Source organism: Ornithodoros turicata, chromosome 5 (genome assembly GCF_037126465.1).
Source record: "Ornithodoros turicata isolate Travis chromosome 5, ASM3712646v1, whole genome shotgun sequence".
Taxonomy (NCBI): Eukaryota; Metazoa; Arthropoda; class Arachnida; order Ixodida; family Argasidae; genus Ornithodoros; species Ornithodoros turicata.
Window position 1 is genome coordinate 14,846,118 of NC_088205.1, and position 21,017 is coordinate 14,867,134.

Consider the following 21,017-nt stretch of genomic DNA (forward strand, 5'->3'; position numbering starts at 1 on the left):
CAGAACCACCAACGCTATCTCTTACGTACGCAAAGGCGATAGCGTACGATGCAGTAAAACTCTCTATTAACGTTGAACATAACACAAGGAGGCAAGCGAGCTGGTGTGCAGATGTAGAAGGCACCATTTCCTTGAGCCTGAGAAAGGACGAGGACGGAACAGCAACAAGACAGCCTGAGCCTCGTCCTGTCTTGTTGCTGTTCCATCCTCGTCCTTCCTCAAGCTCAAGGAAATGGTGCCTTCTACTCTCTATTAACGCTGCACACACACACACACAAATAGAGATACGATGATGAGATGGGGCTGATGCCGGCCAGCAGGCTGGGCGCTGCCCCAATGCTGCTCATAATTGTCACAGAAAAGGCGTACGCCTCCCGTTTTCAACAAATCGGGGCAGATAACGATATCATTTGAGATGATGGTTGGCTAGGAGCGTGCTATGCGGTGAAGTTCATTTTTAAGAGTGTATGCGAACCCAAGTTAAACTGGCAGGAGAAAAACTTTTCCCCCTTGGAGCAAATGTTTTGCCTCTCCTCAGGAGCATTCCACGTCTGACGTGGTTCTGCCGATGTAATAATCTTTACATTTTCCCGAAGCAAAACATTGGCCGAGCTCTTCGAAGCGAATTCGCCATAATGGAGACGCAATCTTTAAGCTTACCTAATGGGCGTATCTGCACAGATATTTGTTTTGAATTTCTACGAAATAATCCTCCTGACCATTTTGTCGCATTTATTTCGTAACCATTCGTAGGAATACTTGATCGATCGAAGTGTTTATCAACAGAGGCAGACTCCCCCACCCCCAAAGTGGCGGGACCTCATATCAATTACATATTACAACTACGTAGCAGCCATAAAATAAATGAAAGCGCAGAAACAAACAAACAAACAAGTAGATTCGTGTCCACTCACTAATACGTCAGTCATTCGATCAGGAACTTCATCAAACAAAAAGTTATATAAAATACTACGCTTGCTAGTTTTTAACCGTGGGATGTCTGTCTGGAGATATCCTAGGACCGTATTAATTCGTGAATAATAAAATGAATTGTGGAATTGTGTGGTGGAATTATTATTTCGTCAGCAGCAACTATAGCCTCCTCGTAGCGTTCAAATGGGCCACGCGCTCAGAATAACAAGACGAAAGGGGTCGCAATTTACTGAAGAAGAGAGGGTGGGCGTTGTGCAGATAAGACCCCGAACATTTGTCCGAACCCCCTAGTGTCCCTGACAGCCTCAATTAACGGACCAAGAGGACCATCTCAATAAGAAGCGCCCACCGTATCGCCAGAGCCTTCCATGCTTCATTACGCCTTGTCCACTTCCAGTATCGTCTCCTGCAGCGCTCCATACATGTCCTGCATGGATAGAGGTCACTGGGTCTCTTTCTTTCTATTACGCCTGTCGCTCGTCGTAGAAGACAAAAGGATCTCGTGCTTAACGTTATTTTGCGGGCAACTGACGGTGGATACGTTCGAGAAGTAATGCCGGTAATGTGGAAGGTATGAGAGGACGAAAAGAATGGTGACTGCGTCTTTACACACTGCGCCAAATGCGTTTAAACGCGGAAAGCATGATTTTTTTTTTTTTGCTTTCGTGTTAGCGCCGCGAAGCAACTGTGGCTATGAGCGGCGTACAGATGTGGACAGTTGGAGAGAGGACAGCAGGAAGGAGTAGGGTGACAGGGGGGTTAGTATGCGTCCTGGGCCGACTTCAGGGGGAACTGTACCGACATTCGTCTGTAAGGTCTTCGGAAAACCCAGGGACAACCTCAGCCAGCACAGCCGGTGGTAGGAGTCGAACCCACCACCTTCCAGTCAGCACGACACCAACGAGCGAGACGCCTTAACCCACGCGGCCATGCTGCTGGTGGAAAGCATGATGGGGGGAGTCTTGCAACATCGTGTATGCCACGATATCCCAGCGTTCAAAATCCCGGGTCTCCAAACCCACGATACCGAAATCACAAATTGCAAAATCAACGTTTTTTTTTTTTTTTTCTGTGTATGACCGTGTTTCAAAGTAGGATATCACTGAACAACATGCCAGCATCGCGTACGCCCCCCCCCTCCCCTCCCTCCCCCTTCCCCGTTTTCATCGAATCAAGGAAGAGAACATTGTCGTTCGTGATTATGGTGGCTGAGAACGTGCTATGCGGTGAAGCTCTGTTTTTAGAGTGCATATTCAGACTACACTCTTAAAAATGAACTTCACCGCACAGCACGCTCCTAGCCAACCATCATCTCGAATGATATCGTTATCTGCCCTGATTTGTTGAAAACGGGAGGCGTACGCCTTTTCTGTGACAATTATGAACAGCATAAGTGTCACAAAAAAGGCGTACGCCTCCCGTTTTCAACAAATCAGGGCAGATAACGATATCATTCGAGATGATGGCTGGCTAGGAGCCTGCTATGCGGTGAAGTTCATTTTTAAGAGTGTACACACCAAGAGTTCATCTTGCAAACTCTCTATCACTTTTCGCTACTGCCCATGTTCTTACTTAACGCGATGACACTCAAATGCGTAAGTAGTGCCCGATCTCCACGAGAATTATGCGGACGACAAAGTTACCTGATTTTTGCTGCACGAATCTGTGAAAGGTACAAATGTCAGATGAACGAAGGCAATGTACGAACAAGCACATGTTGTCATTGCTAGCGTAAGGTTTCCGTTAAGGGGATAGTTCGCTCTCCATGCATCGATTCGTTGATTTCTGTTGCAGACGGTAGTGTGTTTTGAACTTTGTCAGGTCCGTGCATTAGCTTCAGGCAGCTCGAGCGGTAGGATTTATTGTAGTCATCTGAAAGCAACGAGATCCACGCAAGTAGGCTTTCCCGCGGAGAAGGACGCCCGCGCGACGTCTGTCTGAGAACAATGTGACGTCAAGAGGGCGGACCGTCTCCGCGCCATCGAGATGCGGCTTCCTATCACCAGCCCTGAAGCAACGTCACATAACGTCACGCGAGCCTTTCCCGTACTATGCTCCTGCCCCGGCGCTCGGCCGCGCTGCACAGATGACCACGGAAAAATACATGAAAACTCGGAAAATACGTCGATTTCGAACGAAGGGATTGACGGGGAGTTGTTCATTGTCTATTGCAAACGTCTAACAGTTCTTTTCTTTTCTTTTTTTCCCTGTTAGGGAGCGAATTTATCGCTTTAAAGATACGGCAAAGCAAGGTAGTACGAAAGTGCTCGACACCATTTCGTATTATTTGTGTCAACTGTGGCTCCACAGAGACACTAATCCTTATTTGCGGATAAAATGCGGATACCGAACCGCAGCGGTGCGCGGTTTTATCCCCACTTGATCCGGGCGGATTTCAAATAGTTATACTTCTATCCGCAAGTCACGATGTAGCGTGGATATCCGCGCACATCTCTATCAGACAAGGCAATGTCAGTTTACGGAGTTACATCTAATCGTACTGCACAATAGTGAAGGTCGTGTTTTTGACGCGTTTATCTCGAGTGTAACCGACATTGACGTGCTAATGCCACATGAATGCTCCGACATTCATGTGGCAGAGCTCAGGGTTACCTTCCAGTCCGCAAATAGCACAGCTCAACAACAACAACAAATAAGTCATGATGATGTACTGGGATGTTTTTTCCGCTGAGGCGGCACCAACAGCTCAAATATAGTTACTCTTATTATCGAATTTCCGTGGGAGTGATATGTTGGCTGCGAGGAAGTCACCTAAAGAAAACAAGTTTTAACCCTTGTTCGATCTTTCCATTTTTTGTAGGCTTTAAAAATAACGTACATGACGAGCAACGACTGACAATGTTTTTATGTCTTAGCTGCTTCAAATGGGCGCAGTTTATGGGAATCGAAGCTCCAAATGTTTGAAATCCGCGTCTGCTTATTCGAACAACATGTATCCACTCAGAATGATTGCACGAGAAATCCTATATTTACTCGTTTTCATATTTTAAACGTTCCTGATGTCCTAAGCTCCTGAATACTTCATGGGAATATGTAAACGTTAGAATTGTCCTCAAAAATTTTATGGCCTTGGTCAACAATAAGATGTGGAGGAAGATGAAAGAACACATGCTAAGGGGTCCAGTGGCTGGAAAATGAAAGAAAAGGGAGAAGGAACAGATTAGCATGAAGTGAAACATAAATACGAGTATACGAGTATGTTGCTGTTTGTTCTTACACCGTGTATACAGGGTGTCACAGAAAACGTGTCATTGAATTATAATAAAAAACTACGCCCCCTAGAATCATGCGGTCAAGAGCATTTGTTCTTATTAGGTTTTTGCCACCTCCTAATGTGAATGTCATGTACTCCAAGTTTAATTATGTAAATATTGTTACGACGACGACGACAGTGTAGGCAGGGACGGGCGCGTGTCACGCACGGCCATTCTCATTCTGTCCATTAAACCATCGCCATCACCACGCTGTGCTGCCCGTATCAATTCAAACGTCAAACGTCGCCGGTGAATTACGTCGTCCAAGCTACTGAGAGTGCACATCGGTCATCCCGGAGAACATCAAAAGAAGACGTCGTACGTGTCTCCCGACTGAAACCCTACCATTCGCCCGCAGTTGATCAGGATGATCAACCTCTCCGTGAGGGGGATATTGTTACATGAAGACGAGTGGATGTTTTTCCTGAGCGCGTGCCACCGTCCCCCCGGCTCGCTCTCGGACATTCTCTCTGGACATTAAAGACACAGTCTCAGCGCCAGTCAGTCTACTCGCATCATTTTTTGAACTCATTCGAACTCAACTCGGAAATTTGCCAAGTAAAGGTCACTTTTTTAGCCCACCAATATGAAGAGCGTGCCGAATTCACTCAAATTCATGATAATTCACAGTGATACTCACGAGCTATCCCATCGGCGAAAATAGCCGAATAGCATGCTTTTCGGAGCACCGGACCATAGCGCGCGATGACTTCTTGAGCGCAATCGCTCTCAGTGCGACGAAAGGAGGTTCCGAAGCCAGCCCACAGAGTGATAGTAGAAAAAGTAACAGTTCCTAAAGTTGGGAGAGGGAAAGCATTATCCCAGCGAAAGTCGGACGTGATAAGCCGTGCCTGTTTTATCTCTTGCTGCGATGTCGGGGAGGGCTGGGTTTCGAACCTCCTTTCGTCGGACTAACAAAGATTGCGCTGAAAAATTCATCATGCGCTATTCTGTGCGACCTCCGTAGAGCATGATGTTCAGCTATTTTTTCCGATGGGATAGCTCCTGAATATCCCTGTCAATTATCATTAATTTGACTAAATTAGACACGCTCTTCACATTGGTGAGGTAAAAAAGTGACCTTTACTAGGCAAATTTCCGACTTAAGCTCACAAAAATTTACATAATTAAACTTACGTTACACGACATTCACATGAGGAGGTGGCAAAAACCCAGTAAGAACAAATGCCATTGACCGCATGACTCTAGGTGGTCTAGTTTTTTTATTATTATAATTCAATGACACGTTTTCTGGGACACCCTGTATGTATATCTGCTATGTATGTGCTGTATGGGTGCCCCAACTAACAAGCACAAACACTACGTTGCCATGTGGAATGTCATGTTTTTTTTTTTTTTTTTAATGCGTTAGCATTAGGAGTGCCAAAATAGAAAAAGCTCTATGTATGTGTGTGTGCCCGTGTATGAGATGGTGAAGCCTCGTCGAGGCTGAGCTATAAGTGGGCATGTAAATGGAGGTAAATGGTTTCAAATCGAAGTAGTCGAAGGTAATTAATAGTAAGAGGTAAGCGTAATTAAAGGTAATTAGAGGCAATTAAGATAATTAAAACAAGAAAGCTGAGTTTACGTTTCCATTTTTTTCTTTCTATTTCTATAGCTGAGTTTAAAGGTAATGAATGTAAGATATGTAATGTTCCTTCTCGAAGGAATCCAATACTCCAAACTGTGACATCTTTCTTGTTCGTGACCCCACCCTCCCGTCTTCCTCGTTGACACCTTACAAGATATATGTAATATAATTAAGAGGAAAATTAAATGAAATTAAAGTTCACCGAAGGTAACCGCAGGTTACCGGAGGTAATTAAATGTAATTAACGCAAATTAAAGCGAAATTGAGAGTAGTTAAGCAAGTAAACGTAATTACAGGGAATTAAATGAAATTCGAGATTACCTCAGGTGACCTGCGATTACCTTCGGTAATTAAATTAAGGGCAAGTGGAAGTAACTGAGGATAATTGAAAGGTAATTTAAATGGACTTACATATAATATGTAAGTCCATTTAATTACCCTTTAAATCTGCGGAAACGTGGCAAAAATGCACCCAAAAACAAATTACAGTGATACAACATTGAATGGGCTTGTAACATTATGAAATAGCAGGATAACTTCTGTTTGTCAGCTACACCTGCCACATTTCCGAAGGTCCCAAACATTATAAACTCCGAAAACCAGGAACCCTGTAATTGAGTGTCGAACAAGAGGTCAAGTAGGTAGGTAGTTTCCCTGGAAGTCGGCCCAGGACGCACACTAACCCCCCTGTCTCCCACTCCTTCCTGCTGTCCCCTCTCCATCTGTCCACGTCTGTACGCCGCTCATAGCCACAGTTGCGTCGCGGCGCTAACACGGAATAATAATTAAAAAAAAGTATGCGTCCTGGGCCGGCTAAAGGGAGAACGGTGCCGACATTCGCCCGAAAAGTCTTCGGAAAACCCAGGAAAAGCCTCAGACAGTACAGCCGGTACCGGGCTTCGAACCCGTGTTACCTCCCAATCTCGGCGTGGAGAGCGACCATCCTAACCACTATGCTACGGGAGCTGGTGGAATGTCATGTGCGTTAATACGAGTTGTCATGTGGTATTTTTTATTTCGCGGGCTTTCTTTTACCCCTTCCCCCTCAAAAAAAAAAAAGGGAGGCGCACAAAGCGTACCATGTTGGAAACACCCGTCCGCTGTTAGGCCAATATTTTAAGAATTGGCCAAGTAGTCTCATATAGGTATATTTAAACAGGCACAATTAAAAGAATACTGGTGATTACGATACAGGGCTCCTATACACGTTCAGTAGGTTTCATTCGCGTTAAACACTTTTTAAAATCTTGGTGCACGCAAGTTGGGACAACAGGTATGTACGGTGTAAATATTGTTTCTCCGCAAACATACGTGCGTGCCCTGGGGACAAAAGAAAAAGCTTTTGTGGCCGAATAGCTAACCCAACTTCCTTTTCTCCAAGACTTGTGGGGTTCAAACCGTAGATGTGCCCTCTCGACGTTTTCCCTGAATTTTACTCAGCCGTTTCCACGCAAATGCCCGCATACGTCCTACTGAAGTCGGCCCAGGACACAATACTCTCTAGAATACCCCCCCCCCCCCCCCCCCGAGAAGCTTGCCGCCGTCTGGCAGGCAGGTTGCAAGAAAAAGAACCGCCAGAAAATAAAATATTTCGTTCAGAGGAATAACGTAAGGAAAGAGAGCGATTCGCCCTTTTCAATGCCGCCATATGACTGGCTGTTTTGTGAACTAGAGCCCTGCGCGGATGAGATTTTTTGCATCCGCATTCGACCCGCATCCGCGGCATACACAACAGTTTACATCCGCATCCGATCCGCTGAGCAAAACGCACCATCCGCATCCGATCCGCAAAAGCCGCACGTTTCGTAGGGCGCGTAAAGACCGCAGGACGCATATGTTTCGATAATTTTGGATGTTTCCATGCTGTCACGGAAGGACTCACGACGACAAGCAAAGGTAAACCTTTCAACAAACGCGATATGGAGAGACTTCTGCAACGCGTGAAACGCTACCTCGCCGATGCTCGCGTGGTTCGAGATGCCAGAATGCCTCGCGTGCGCTTGGAGACTGGGAGGTCCGCGGTTCGAATCCGCGGGCCGGCTGTGCCGTCTGGGGTTTTTCCTGGGTTTCCCTCAGATGTGTAATAGGCGTATGCCGGCACAGTTCCCCTGAAGTCGGCCCATGGACGCAGCTATCCTCCCCCCGAGCGGATTCCGCTCGGTCTTCCACTTCACCCTTTCCTCTCCTCCTCTCCACCACCTTTCCCTTCCCGAGAAACATGCCGCCTAATCAGGCAGGCAGACCTCTCGGGTTCCTCCCAACGACACTCCTCCTCCTCCTCCTCCTCAGAATGCCTCCTCTCCCGTCTTGGCCGTGCATGGTCAAAGGTGAACCCCAGCATGCGCTCGCTGTCGGCGCGCAATAAAAAAAAAAAAAAAATGCTGGTCGAAAAATTACAGCACGCGGTATATCCGCATCCGATCCGCACACCGCCAGGAAGTGCTAAATTTTCATCCGAATCCGCAAGTATCCTGCGGATATCCGCTCCCTTCCGCGGATGGTGCAGGGCTCTATTGTGAACCACCTTACTAAAATCAACAACATTCGTCAGCAAAGTATCATAATACCAACACGCACATATACCATACGTGGCATCGAGATACATCTCCCACAAACCTTTTTTCATTGACGGTGCTTCTAAAGGTCAGCGTGCTCTCTCTTGTGCTATACGTGTAAGCTTCGCAATGGGCATATCCGGAGAGCTCACGGGGAATTCTGGGTCGCTCTCAAATCACCCGTGGGAAATCTTATCCGACTCAAGTTCGAAAGGGATAGGATCAATATGTGTGTTGCGCTACGTTTGACCATTTTCGGGAGCTTCTGGTTGAGCCTCTTTACGTCGCTACCCGGAGTACACGAAGTATAAATGAAGAAGAGAGAAAGAAGTACGCAGTCAGTACTCGTAAGCCGGCCAGAATGGAATTCGAAAATGAAAGGGAACAGCTTCGCTGCGCCAGGGTTAAACTGGCGCCGAGCAAGGGATAATTATTTCGCTACCATTACCGCTAATTAAGGACTTGTAATTGCTCTACTCAGCGAAGCACTCCTAATTGCCTTTCAAGATTTCTTCGAAGGAAACTTATTAAACTCGAGTTCGCAGACAGCTTATTCATATCCCATTTCTTGGTTTGTTCCCTCTTCACCTTCTGAAACAAACACATTTCAATATTGTTCCTGCGGAGAGTCATTTGAGACTCTGCACTCTCTGAACAGAACTTCACCGCACAGTACACTCTTAAAAATGAACTTCACCGCATAGCACGCTCCTAGCCAGCCATTATCTCGAATGATATCGTTATCTGCCCTGATTTGTTGAAAACGGGAGGCGTACGCCTTTTTTGTGACAATTATGAACAGCATAAGTGTCAAAAAAAGGCGTACGCCTCCCGTTCTCAACAAATCAGGGCAGATAACGATATCATTCGAGATAATGGCTGGCTAGGAGCGTGCTATGCGGTGAAGTTCATTTTTAAGAGTATGCGTTGTCCGCCGACCGTTGCCACGAATGACAGGGCTATCGCTTCTGATTTGGAGAGAGAGAGAAAGGGGGGGGATACGCCTTTTTGTAGCAATTAACATATATCCAAATTGTTACAAAAAGGCGCACGCCCCTCTCTCTCTTCAAATCTTTCGTGGCAGTGCACTCTCAAAACAGAGCTTCACCGCATAGCACGCTGTGCGCCAACCGTTGCCACGAATGATAGGGTTATCGCTTCGATTCGAGGAGAGAAAGGGGCGTACGCCTTTTTGTAGCAATTTGGATATATGGTAATTGCCACAAAAAGGCGTACGCCTCCCTCTCTCCTCGAATCAAAAGCGATAACCCTATCGTTTGAGGCAATGATTGGCGCACTACGTGCTATGCGGTGAAGTTCTGTTTTTAGAGTGTGGCCACACACAATTACAAACGTCTATGTAAACATCATGGGAGATTCAGTTCACTTCAGTGATCTAAGTCACACCACACTGTTAAAACAGAACTTCACCACATAGCACGCTCCTAGCCAACCATCATTTCGAATGATATCATTCTGTGTCCTGATTTGTTCGAAACAGGGGGGGAGGCGCCTATCTGGGACAAGATAATCAGTCCCAGATAGGCGCCTCCTCCCATTTTCAACAAATCAATATACAGAATGATATAATTCGGAATGATGGTTGGCTAGGAGCGTGCTATGTGGTGAAGTTGTGTTTTAAGAGTGCAGGGAAAATAATATACACGGAAGTGACTGAAACGCCACCTGGTACAGGGTTTAGGATACATAGGACGCGTACGTACACTCTTAAAAAATGAGCTTCATCGCCATGCACGCTCCTAGCCAACCATCATCTCGAATGACATCGTTATCTCCCCTGATTTGTTGAAAACGGGAGGCGTACGCCATTTTTGCGACACTCATGCAATTCATAATTGTCACAAAAATGGCGTACGCCTCCCGTTTCCATCAAATCAGGGGAGAGAACGATGTCATTCGATTCAAAGAGGCTAGGAGCGTGCTATGCGGTTATGTTCATTTTTAAGAGCGCACCACCGATAATTGAATTGTGATATTCCGCACCCGTCTGACCCTCTTCAAGTAAAACCCGATTCCACCACTCGTCTTGGACGTTTACAGAACTGCACGAGCAATTTCGTGAGCTCGAACAGATGAAAGCCTGAAGGGGCCAAGCCCGGGCTAGATGCTTCCTTCAGGGAAAGCAGTTTCCTTTAGCGTCGTACGGATTCAACAGCTCCTGACACACTTGCGCGCGGTGCTCCTTCTGGTTCAGTGTAAAGAAAGTCGGCACAAATCTCGCACAACGTTTTCGATATCCCAGATCACTGAGCATCCTCTGTAGGGCGTTGGAGCTGTAGATGTGGTGTTACTCTCCCACATGAGTCCTGACTGGCGATGATGGTACGCCACGGAGAGGCAGTGGCGGATCCAAGGTGTGTGTGTGGGGGGGGGGGGCGATCGCCCCCCAAACGTCAGTTTATACATTGGATTTCTCTCTCCCCTCCCCCACTACGCGCTCCGACAAAGAAACCGCCCCCCCCCCCCCCCCAAACCGAGGGTCTGGATCCGCCGCTGCGGAGCGGCGATGACGGTGGCCGATCTCCATGGCCGCGCCGGTGGAACTGAAGCCGGTGCTTCAGGCGCGTGGCCATCATCGTCGTTGTCCACGGCCCGCTACAAAGCATAGCTCAAGCGTATTTCAGAGTACTCTCGTCGCAACCCGACGATTGGCACGGACGAGCTGGTCGAGGCGCTGTTCATTTGCTTGAGTGGCTGCCGTGCAGGGTCGCCCTGAACGTGGCTAGTTTGTCTTACCACTGTCCGATATGCGGAAACGCACCATCCGTCCTAACTATGCTCATATCGCGTGTAGAAGAAATCGTCCCCGGAGAAAATGTCCCAGGAGTAATCGTCCCCGAAGAAAATGTCCCCAGAAAAAAATGTCCCACGGAGAAATCGTCCCCGCAAGAAAAGTATCAAGAAAAGTAGTGTTCGCGTGCCCAGCTGTGGGTAGCCCCCCTCAACCGCATGGTGAACTGTTTTTTCCGGGGGTGACATTTTCTCTGGGGGCATTTTTTCCGGGGGACGTTTTCTCCGGGGACGATTTTTCCGCATCCCGCTCACTTCGGTTGGTTCGTCTCCATAAACGTTCACCAATGTTTATGAATGTCAACTGGTGCCACTTTCTCTGAATTGAGGAACTCAATCACACCCCTCTGTTTGATACGAACGTCTGTGGCATCCCCCACTTTCATTTAGCGCTACTCACATGCCATCTGGGGGACGGCGGTGTAATTTACGAGGTTATGGACTAACGGCCCATAGTATAGGCTGGGACTGCTAGCTTTCGCTTCTGAGACGCCTGGCGCCCACAATAAATTAGGAGGTATTACTCTCGGAGCTATACCCAACCTCCGTAAACCCAATTGGCATCATGAATTTTTTGTCATTTTAATAATTTCCGAATGCAGCTCAGTTATTTACGCACTGCCTCGCCTCGAGATTTTTTTTTTCTTTTTCTTTTTTTTTTTGAAGTTGTAAGAAGGCGTTCTTAATTATGAACAACGCCCCGCAGCGAATAGGACACCGCGGACTTCCGCTTCGTGGACTTCTCCCAGCCTCACTAATCATCTCAAACTTTTTCTCTCACTAACGCGAGATTAATATAGCAATTATCCAGCTCAACGACGACACACGCGAAAGAGCTTCTCTTCCGTTGCTTCCCTCCTGGGGGAAGCAATTTGTCCCTCGTCGTAAGTCAGGACACGTATTCCAGCCAGGGTCGTAGGGAAAACAAGTTTCAAACTTGTCTGCTTTCGCCGAAAGCGGAAGGAGGCAGACAGACGTGTTTTTAGCTTTGCTGTATAGGAGGGAGCTGACTGGTCCAAGTTGCTTAGCTTGTCACAAATTTGACGTGTTTTTAATTTTTTCTTCTTCGTCTTACGCTGATCACTTGAAAATATGGCGTGCTCAAACGCGATAATGTGGGCTTATTTAGCGGAATATCTAGAGGGCGTTGCTGCTTGTTTTTTTTTTTTTTTTTTTTTTCATTCTCTTCCGCACGACTAAATTTACGTATTAAAAAATTGACACATAACAGCCTCAGAGAACTTCTTTACTCTAAAAACAGAGGGCGGGGGGGGGGGGGGGTTATGGCAGGATCGGCTCGCTGTTGTTGGCCACACAGAAGTGGGCGTTGTCACGACTATAGGAAAAGAAAGAAAAAAAGAAGGACGGACGGATGGAGGATAGAGGATGAAGGTTGGAGATGCGTAGAGGCGAAGGCAGGTCTTGCTCAACGACCCATCTAATACTTTGCTCTCCCCGACGAACCCATGTACCCTCTAAAAGCAGATGGTGGTGGTGGTGGTGATGGCGATAGGGCTTGCCGTTGTCGGCCTCACGTATGTGGGCAACGTCACGACTGACGCCCTGGGGGAATGTGCGTCCTGGGCCGACTTCTAAGGGAACTGTGCCGACATCTGTCTTAAAGCGTCTGAGGAAAACCCAGGAAAAACCCCAGACAGCACAGCCGGCACCGGGAAGCAGAACTTCACCACATAGCACGCTCTTAGCCAATCGCCATCCCGAATGACATCGTTCTATCCACTCACTGGTTAAAAACGGGAAGTGTACGCCCTGCGCTTTCCACAAATCACGAGTTACAGTATCATTCTGTGCAATGGTTGGCTTTCACCGCGCTATGTGGTGAAGGTCTGTTTTTAGAGCACCTCCACCCCTCATTCGTTTTTTTCTTTTTTTTTTTTTCTTTTGTGCTATAGTTGTGACGCTGGCCACACTCTTACAAATGTACTTCACCACACAGCACGATCAAGCGGGGCCACTCCATTCTTCCCATTTTTGTGCATAACGTTTCGCAGTCGACAGGTTCAGCAGCGTTCCATTTTCGTTCGCCCAGGCATGAGGCATGTTCCAAATCCATTTGGATCCGATTCCTCTGCGGCAACTACTCTGTATTTTTCCGTAGTCGCTGTTATATTCATCTCCTTTCCGCGACAAATACGACAGGAAAAAAAATCTTCGGCACGGCGTCCCGTGACGTAGTGAGAAATGACCAATCACGACGCGCGGTGTCCACATTCGGTCGTACGAACACAGTCACATGAGCAGGCGTTTGTTCCAAGAAGGTAGCAGTTTCATATCCCGGTTCTTCCTGGTTTCTGCAGTGCTGCATAGCAATAAATACGAGAAAAAATGTTTTTATACCGTGCGATATTGGCACACGTCCATGGAAATCATTGCCGAGCAAACCGTCACGGTGGCTCCAAAATCGAAACCTTCCATAGGAACGATGAAGGAAGAAAGCGAAAAGCTGCCAAGCCTCGAATGGAACAGGCTATTTGGCCTGTTGTGAATCCGATCGATTTTCCTTTCAAACGTATATCCTCATCGTGTGTGTGCGTATATATTCCTCAAGTTCCGCTTCATGCTGATATGAAAGCTTTCACGAAAAGCTCCATCTAAGTAAATCGCAAATGCGCCCACAGAAAGAGAGAGCGAAAAAAAAAAAAGAAAAGAAACGTGCACGGACTTGAATGATGGCCTTCATTGATTACGATGTACAACATTGTACCATAGAGTCTACCTATCATAGACAACGTGCTGGCATACGTCCAGATGTTTCCTTGCGCACGCAAAGCGCGTCGTCTTTAAAAGTGATGGGTCGTTAGGGGAACCGACTGTGACGGAGTAAAGCGACTGGGGCGTGTACGGCAGAGATGAAAGCTTTATGGCGTTTCAAAATGAGGTGGGTTTTGAAAATGATGGCTGGCGTACACGGTTATCATGTGTCAGGTCTCGGCCAGCCACAAGACCACACAAAAAAAGAGTACCACATAAACGAATCGTGTATATTTAGCAAATTTTGCTTCTTTTCCGACCACGCTGATAGATCGTCCTTACTTTCAATGTGCCACGTGGAGGTACGCACGTATATGTCCGAAGGAAAGGCCTCGTGTTCGTCGAAAGCAGTGAACGCGTTATGAAGGCTTACATAAACCTATGAAGCACGTTCCACCGAGACCATGAAGTCACACGGCGGGCAACGCTATATGAAAATTTAATCTAGAAGACTATAACCGTCGGCTGTCTATCAGAGCAATCACCGGGTCTCAAACCACACTACGGTGTTACGAAAGAAGAGCCCTTTCTAATATTGGCAGTTTCATTTCAATAGAAGTTCTAGTTTAAGTAGCACCGCGAAGCAACTGTGGGTGTGAGTAGCTTACAGACATGGACGGATGAACGGATGGCAGCCCAAAGAGTACAGGGGATATGGTTGTTAATGTGCGTCCTGGGCCGACTTCGTGGGGAACTGGAACTTCCATCCGTCCAAAGAGCCTGCGGGGAAACCCAGGGAAAACGTCAGACAGCACAGCCGGTGAACGGGACATGATTCCGTTGCCCTTCAGCGTTTTGCCCCTGAGAGTTGCCCCTCTGAGATGCAGATACTGTAGCCCCACGGCCACAGTCTACTCTGCGCTACAGGACGCGTCTAGTGGCTTTTGGCCAATCTTGAGCTTCGCAACGCAAAGTCCCACAGTCAGAAGAAGCTGAAGCGGAACCCAGGGTGACTGCAGTTGCTGACTTCAACGCAGCGTTAAAATTACGAGTACTACATTACGTTCGAGTACTATACGTACTATCATCCTTGCAGCGAGGCGAACCTGGTGAATTCAGTACGTTAACAACGCTTTATCTGGGTCACCATAAGTGTGGTACGTACATTCGACACGTACGTTATTTAACCGTTCTTTCAAGAGTTTTTAACTGTCCAAAAGGACTGTCCCCAAGAAAAGAAAGAGAGAGAGAGAATGCCAGCAAAGGCACACTCAGTGCACTGCTGAAGTTCGCGTGCGAATGTCGGCCGCCCATTGTTGCCGAGATGCCTTTTGTGTGGCAGGGAGAAAAAAAAAAACGAAATGCACAGAGTATGAACGCTTTTTGATACGAAGGTTCCTCTCCATTGTGCTCGGCAGCCGTGTTTCCTCGGCGCGGTGAAAAATGTCAAAGTAATGGGAAATAAGTGTAAGATAGAAAATGTTGATATTCCATTCAGCTGACAGCGAAACATTATTCATATGACGAACTCTTTCATTCGCAAGCTTTGTGCCCCAGAAATATGGTATCAGTTCACCCGTTTTATATTTTTCGAACCACGAAAAAAAAAAAAAAAGAAAAGGAAAAAGAATTCACTAAAAATATCACAGGTCTCGAGAGGTGTCGTTTATACCGGAGATGGATGTCGCGCCTGTTATACAGCTAAGAATTTTCCTGGGTGATGTCATTTACAGCATCCTCGATTTTTCTCTCAGTTATAGGGTGGCAGAAACCAACACACCCAGAGAAATCGAATAAAACCAGGGTCTACCCATAACTACACAGTTACCTTGCGTCAGTACGTAGTGTTCAGCGCTGCCGCCTGCTTTGTGTTAACGCGCAATTTTCATTTTCTTAACAGATATTGGACGAATGAACTCGAAGAGGAAGCAAGATCACGTGACATCGCAGATCCGATGTCACCTTTGAACCAGGTCATCCGCGACATCCACTACCAGACCATTTACAACTCCAGAATATTCGTAAGTGTTTCGACCCCTTTTCATTTTTTTTCGGTCACTTTCTTAATGTGTATCTGCAAGATATTACAAAGAGATACAAAGTCGGCTGTTTTGAAAACTACAGACGCTTGAGCGTATAATCACCTATACTCTTAGAAATGAGGTGGTGGTGGTGACGACGAACTCACAAATGAACTGTACCGCATGGCACGCTCCTAACCAACCATCGTCTCGAATGATATCGTTATCTTCCCTGATTTGTTGAAAACGGTGGGTGTACGCCACTTCTGTGACACTTATGGTGTTCATAATTGTCACAGAAAAGGCGTACGCCCCGTGTTTTCAACAAATCAGGGCAGATAACGATATCATTCGAGATAATGGTTGGCTAGGAGCGTGCCATGAGGTGAAGTTCATTTTTAAGAGTGTAGGAACCAAACCCAGCCACTTCCCTCACTCGGCCCTCTAAAAACAGAACTTCACCGCACAGCACGCTGTGTGCCAACTATTGCCACGAATGGTAGGGTTATCGCTTCTGATTCTAAGAGGGGGGTACGCCTTTTTGTGGCAATTGTCATATAGCCAAATTGCCACAAAAAGGAGTACGCCCCCACCCCCCTCTCTTCGAATCAGAAATTATAACCTTACCATTTGTGGAAATGGTTGGCGCACAGCGTGGTATGTGGTGAAGTTCTCTTTTTAGCGGGCCCTTTCTCCAGCAGCACCACCACCTGCTTTTACACTCTTAAAAATGAACTTCACCGCATAGCACGCTCCTAGCCAACCATCATCTCGAATGATATCGTTATAAGCTCTGATTCATTGGAAACGGAAGGCGTACACCTTCTTGTGACAATTATGAACAGCATAAGTGTCACAAAAAAGGCGTACACACCTCCCGTTTTCAACAAATCAGGGCAGATAACGATATCATTCGTGATGATGGTTGGCTAGGAGTGTGCTATGCGGTGAAGTTCATCTTTAAGAGTGTAGAGTGTTCAGCGCCACAGCAATCTCTACACTCTTAAAGATGAACTTCACCGCATAGCACGCTAGTAGCCAACCATAATCTCGAATGATATAGTTATTTTCCCTGATTTGTTGAAAACGGGAGGCGTAAGCCTTATTTGTGACAATTATGAACAGCATAAGTGTCACAAAAAAGGCGTACGCCTCCCGTTTTCAACAAATACGGGATTCGAGATGATGGTTGGCTAGGAGCGTGCTATGCGGTGAAGTTCGTTTTTAAGAGTGTAGGGTCCATGCAAATACAGTACCGATAGCAAGCAGGGAGATATAGGAATACTGAATTCCGAATATTTCAAAGGACCTGTTGTGTATTCAAGCAATTAAAGGCGCTTGGAAATCTTCATTATGCTCGATAAAGAAAATAATGATGGAAGGCACCTGTGCTATCGTGTCGAAAACCTGCGCGTTGGTAAGGCGCAGCTGCACTATTAGAAATGAACTTCACCACATAGAACGCTCCTAGTTAAGCATAATCTCGAATGACATCGTTCTCTTACCTTATTCGTTGAAAACGGGAGGCGTACGCCTTTTTTGTGACACTTATGCGGTTCATAGTTGTCACAAAAATGGCGTACGCCTCCTGTTTCCATCAAATCAGGGGAGAGAACGATGTCATTCGAGATGATGGTTGGATAGGAGCGTGCTATGCGGTAAAGTTCATTTCTAAGAGTGTGTGCTCTAGTGGGGCATCCACTGAGCCCAAACCATCCCAACGCTCATTTTTCTGCCGAAAAATAATGTTTCCTACATGCAATGTCTGTCGTCCACGAAATTCACCTAAGCTACGGAAGAAAAAGAAAAAGGAAAAGAAAGTGAATAAGAGAAAATTAACGTAAAATTGTTTCTCAGCTGGACGGTAATTCCAAACTCATTACTAGTGCAAACAAATGGAATTAGAACGTAACAAAAGTAATAACAGCCACTGACTTTGTCGTTTATCACTGACCGCGATCATATGGGAATTAGTGAAGTTAAACTGGCAATTTACGGAGAGGGCGTTTGATGATGGCGTTTAGAAAGGACAAATCGCTATGAGATTGCCCGTAGTTACAAAGACCGGTGGAACATATTTTTTATTATTATTCATTTCGATATTATCGGGTATCATTAGCGAAAGGGAGGAAGTTGACTACGATGAGATGTGCACGTGCTATGACGATCATCTACATATGAGGTTGCGTCATTGACCATTATGACAATCTATAGGTGGCGTATTTACAAAATCGTTACTACGAGGGGCGTTCAAGTCAAACCGGGACTTTTCATTTTTCGCAAAAGTAAAATGAACTTACAGGCGAGAAATTAGTTTTATTTTTCAACGTAATCTCCAGCTGCACTAATGCACTTGTCCCAGCGTTTCGCGAAGGCTTGGATGCCAGCAGCGTAGAAATCCTTGGTACGTAGCAGCCATGAACGGACCGCATTCTTGACCTCGTCGTCGCAACTGCAGTGGCGGTCCCCAAGGATCGCCTTCAGTGGCCGAAGAGATGGAAATCGCTGGGGGCGAGGTCTGGACTGTAAGGGGGACGTGGCAGCAACTCCCAGCCAAGTTCCTGTAAGGTGCGTGTCGTGAGATGCGCGGTATGCGGGCGTACATTGTCCTGTAGGAGGAGGACTCCTTTGGTGATGAGGCCCGGCCGCTTTTGCTTCAGCGCATTATGCACATCCCTGAGAACCCTGCAGTAATATGCACTATTGATCGCACTATATGCACTGTTGATATCGGGACATGTTATCCGTCGGTCCTTGAGGATCAGGCGCTCCACAAGTTGGATGTTCTCAGGAACTCTGACACTGGGCTCTGAGCCGCCCCGGCCAGGATCGTCCTGCACTGATGTACGGCACTCTCGGAACCGTTTGCACCACTCAAACGCTTTGCTGCGGCTAAGCGTATCGTGGCCATACTGAGCCTGAAGTCTTCTGTGAATTTCACATGACTTTACGCCTTCCTTCACGAGAAACTTCATGACAATTCGCTGTTCGATGTGCGTGCTCACCTCGTTGTCGGCCATCTTGGCCAGCACGTGTCTTCTGTTTTGCACAAACTTTGGACCACCACGTGGTGAACGCGGAGGCCTGCCCCGTTTGAAAATGATGAAAAAGAAGCAGCACGAGCCATTTGTACACCCAGGAGACAGAAAGTCCCGGTTTGACTTGAACACCCCTGGTAGTTCGTATTAAATGAGAAACTGACGGAAACCGAACAGCAACGCCGTCAACCATTATAGTGGTCCCTTCGTTTTTTCGCTTTCCAGTGCGCGCATGCTCTTTGTGTTGTTACATTATTGATTCTGAGGCTGTTATAAAACACTCTTAGAAATGTACTTCATCGCATAGCACGCTCCTAGCAAACCATCATCTCGAACGATACCGCAACCTTCCCTGATTTGTTGAAAACGGGAGGCGTACGCCTTTTTTTTGTGACAATTATGAACAGCATAAGTGTCATAAAAATGGCGTACACCTCCCGTTTTCAACAAATCAGGGCAGATAACGATATCATTCGTGATGATGGTTGGCTAGGAGCGTGCTATGCGGTGAAGTTCATTTTTAAGAGTGCAGGACATATCGGAGACACCGGTTCACCTCGACTAGTTGATTTGAACACACTGTTTAAATGCAACAGTGCAGCTACACTCTTAAAAACTAACTTCACCGCATAGCACGCTCCTAGCCAACCATAATCTCGAATGATATCGTTATCCGCCCTCATTTGTTGAAAACGGGAGGCGTACGCCTTTTTGTGACACTTATGCTGTTCATAATTGTCACAAAAAAGGCGTACGCCTACCGTTTTCAACAAATCAGGGCAGATAACGATATCATTCGAGATTATGGTTGGCTAGGAGCGTGCTATGCGGTGAAGTTCATTTTTAAGAGTGTAGTTAATCACTATAAACTGCGAAGAAATAAACGGCTCCTGGCAACGCAGGTTTTCACAAGGTTTGCTGTTCACGCTTTTCTTTTTTTCCCTCCCCGTGCATTTTTCGTTTGTTTGAGTAGCTAATCCTGACCTCCGCCGAGACTAACATCTCCATATTTGTACTGAGTAATTTTATTTCATTTCAAGTGCAAAACAATGTCAAGGTGGGACAGCGAGGCATTCGCCCGTTATGCAGGTGAATGCCCTTCTCGGTCAATCGGCTGTTTCGCTGCTTTTAGGCAAGCCTCGGTATTGTAACTTGATATTGACGTAATAAAAATGATTCATTGAAAAATCTAAACTAAACACAGCTTTGGTTTGAAGTGTAAGTTAGTTAACGTAAAGTTTCAGCTGCAACCTTCCCCATGTTCGGCGAAGCCTTCTTTTGAGCCGGTCTGCACGACAGAGAAACAACCTCAAGTCGACAAACACACCAGCATTACATTCGACAAGCCCTCAACAAATAATCCCCAGTCCATAACAAATAAACTCATTCTATTTGTTGAAGGCATTCCCAAGTTCAAACACTGCCCCGATCACCTTCCCTCCACAGAAAAGATGCCGTCACCGCGGATAGAAGTCAAATTGATGATCGGATCGCTTTGATCGTTTCTAAGACCCCGACGTGGGCATTTTTCGTTATGTCCCGTCTACGAAAAGAAAGTTGTTTTTCCCCCGAGGTCTTGTTCGATCTCATCCCATCATCGCCATGTGCGTTTCCTGGCAGTTACTCAAAGCTCACGGCTGTAAGGATAGTGATAACATGTGTCGTGTGTTCAGTGCAGTATGACGATTAATGTAACTCCCGTTATGGTTTCCAGTCGATCTATAGAAGACATTTAGTGAAAGACTCCTTGAGAAAGAACGCTGTCGCGTGGAATGCTTGCAGACTGCAGGCTTAAGCTAATTGAAGTTATTGTCAGGCATGCATCGAAGCGTTGTGGTGCTGCCATGTTTCTGTGAGAAAAATGATCGAGAACAGGGTTGTGTTTGAATCTTAGCCCATGCTCCGTCTGCTGGAAGCTATTGGGACTAAAGTGGACCTCGCTAACAGCAAACTTTTTTCTTTTTCGTTTGGTTGGGTACACAAGTATTCGCTCCATATTGCGTTGGGCGATTAAGGACTCAATTTTATGCTTTGTAAGTGAATTTTGGCGAAAGCCGATAAACATTTAAGTTCAAGGCAAA

General features: G+C 46.5%; 1 protein-coding gene across 5 annotated transcripts in view; it reads left to right on the forward strand.

Moving 5' to 3' along the window:
* LOC135394086 (dopamine receptor 1-like) overlaps nt 1–21,017 on the forward strand; it is a 246,003-nt gene that overhangs the window by 201,420 nt on the left and 23,566 nt on the right. For all 5 annotated transcript variants that reach the window (XM_064624579.1, XM_064624575.1, XM_064624576.1 and 2 more), the window contains one exon: nt 15,778–15,898. In XM_064624579.1, the coding sequence (XP_064480649.1) occupies nt 15,833–15,898 (66 nt within the window). In that variant the 5' untranslated portion in view covers nt 15,778–15,832. The remainder of the gene's footprint in view (nt 1–15,777; nt 15,899–21,017) is intronic.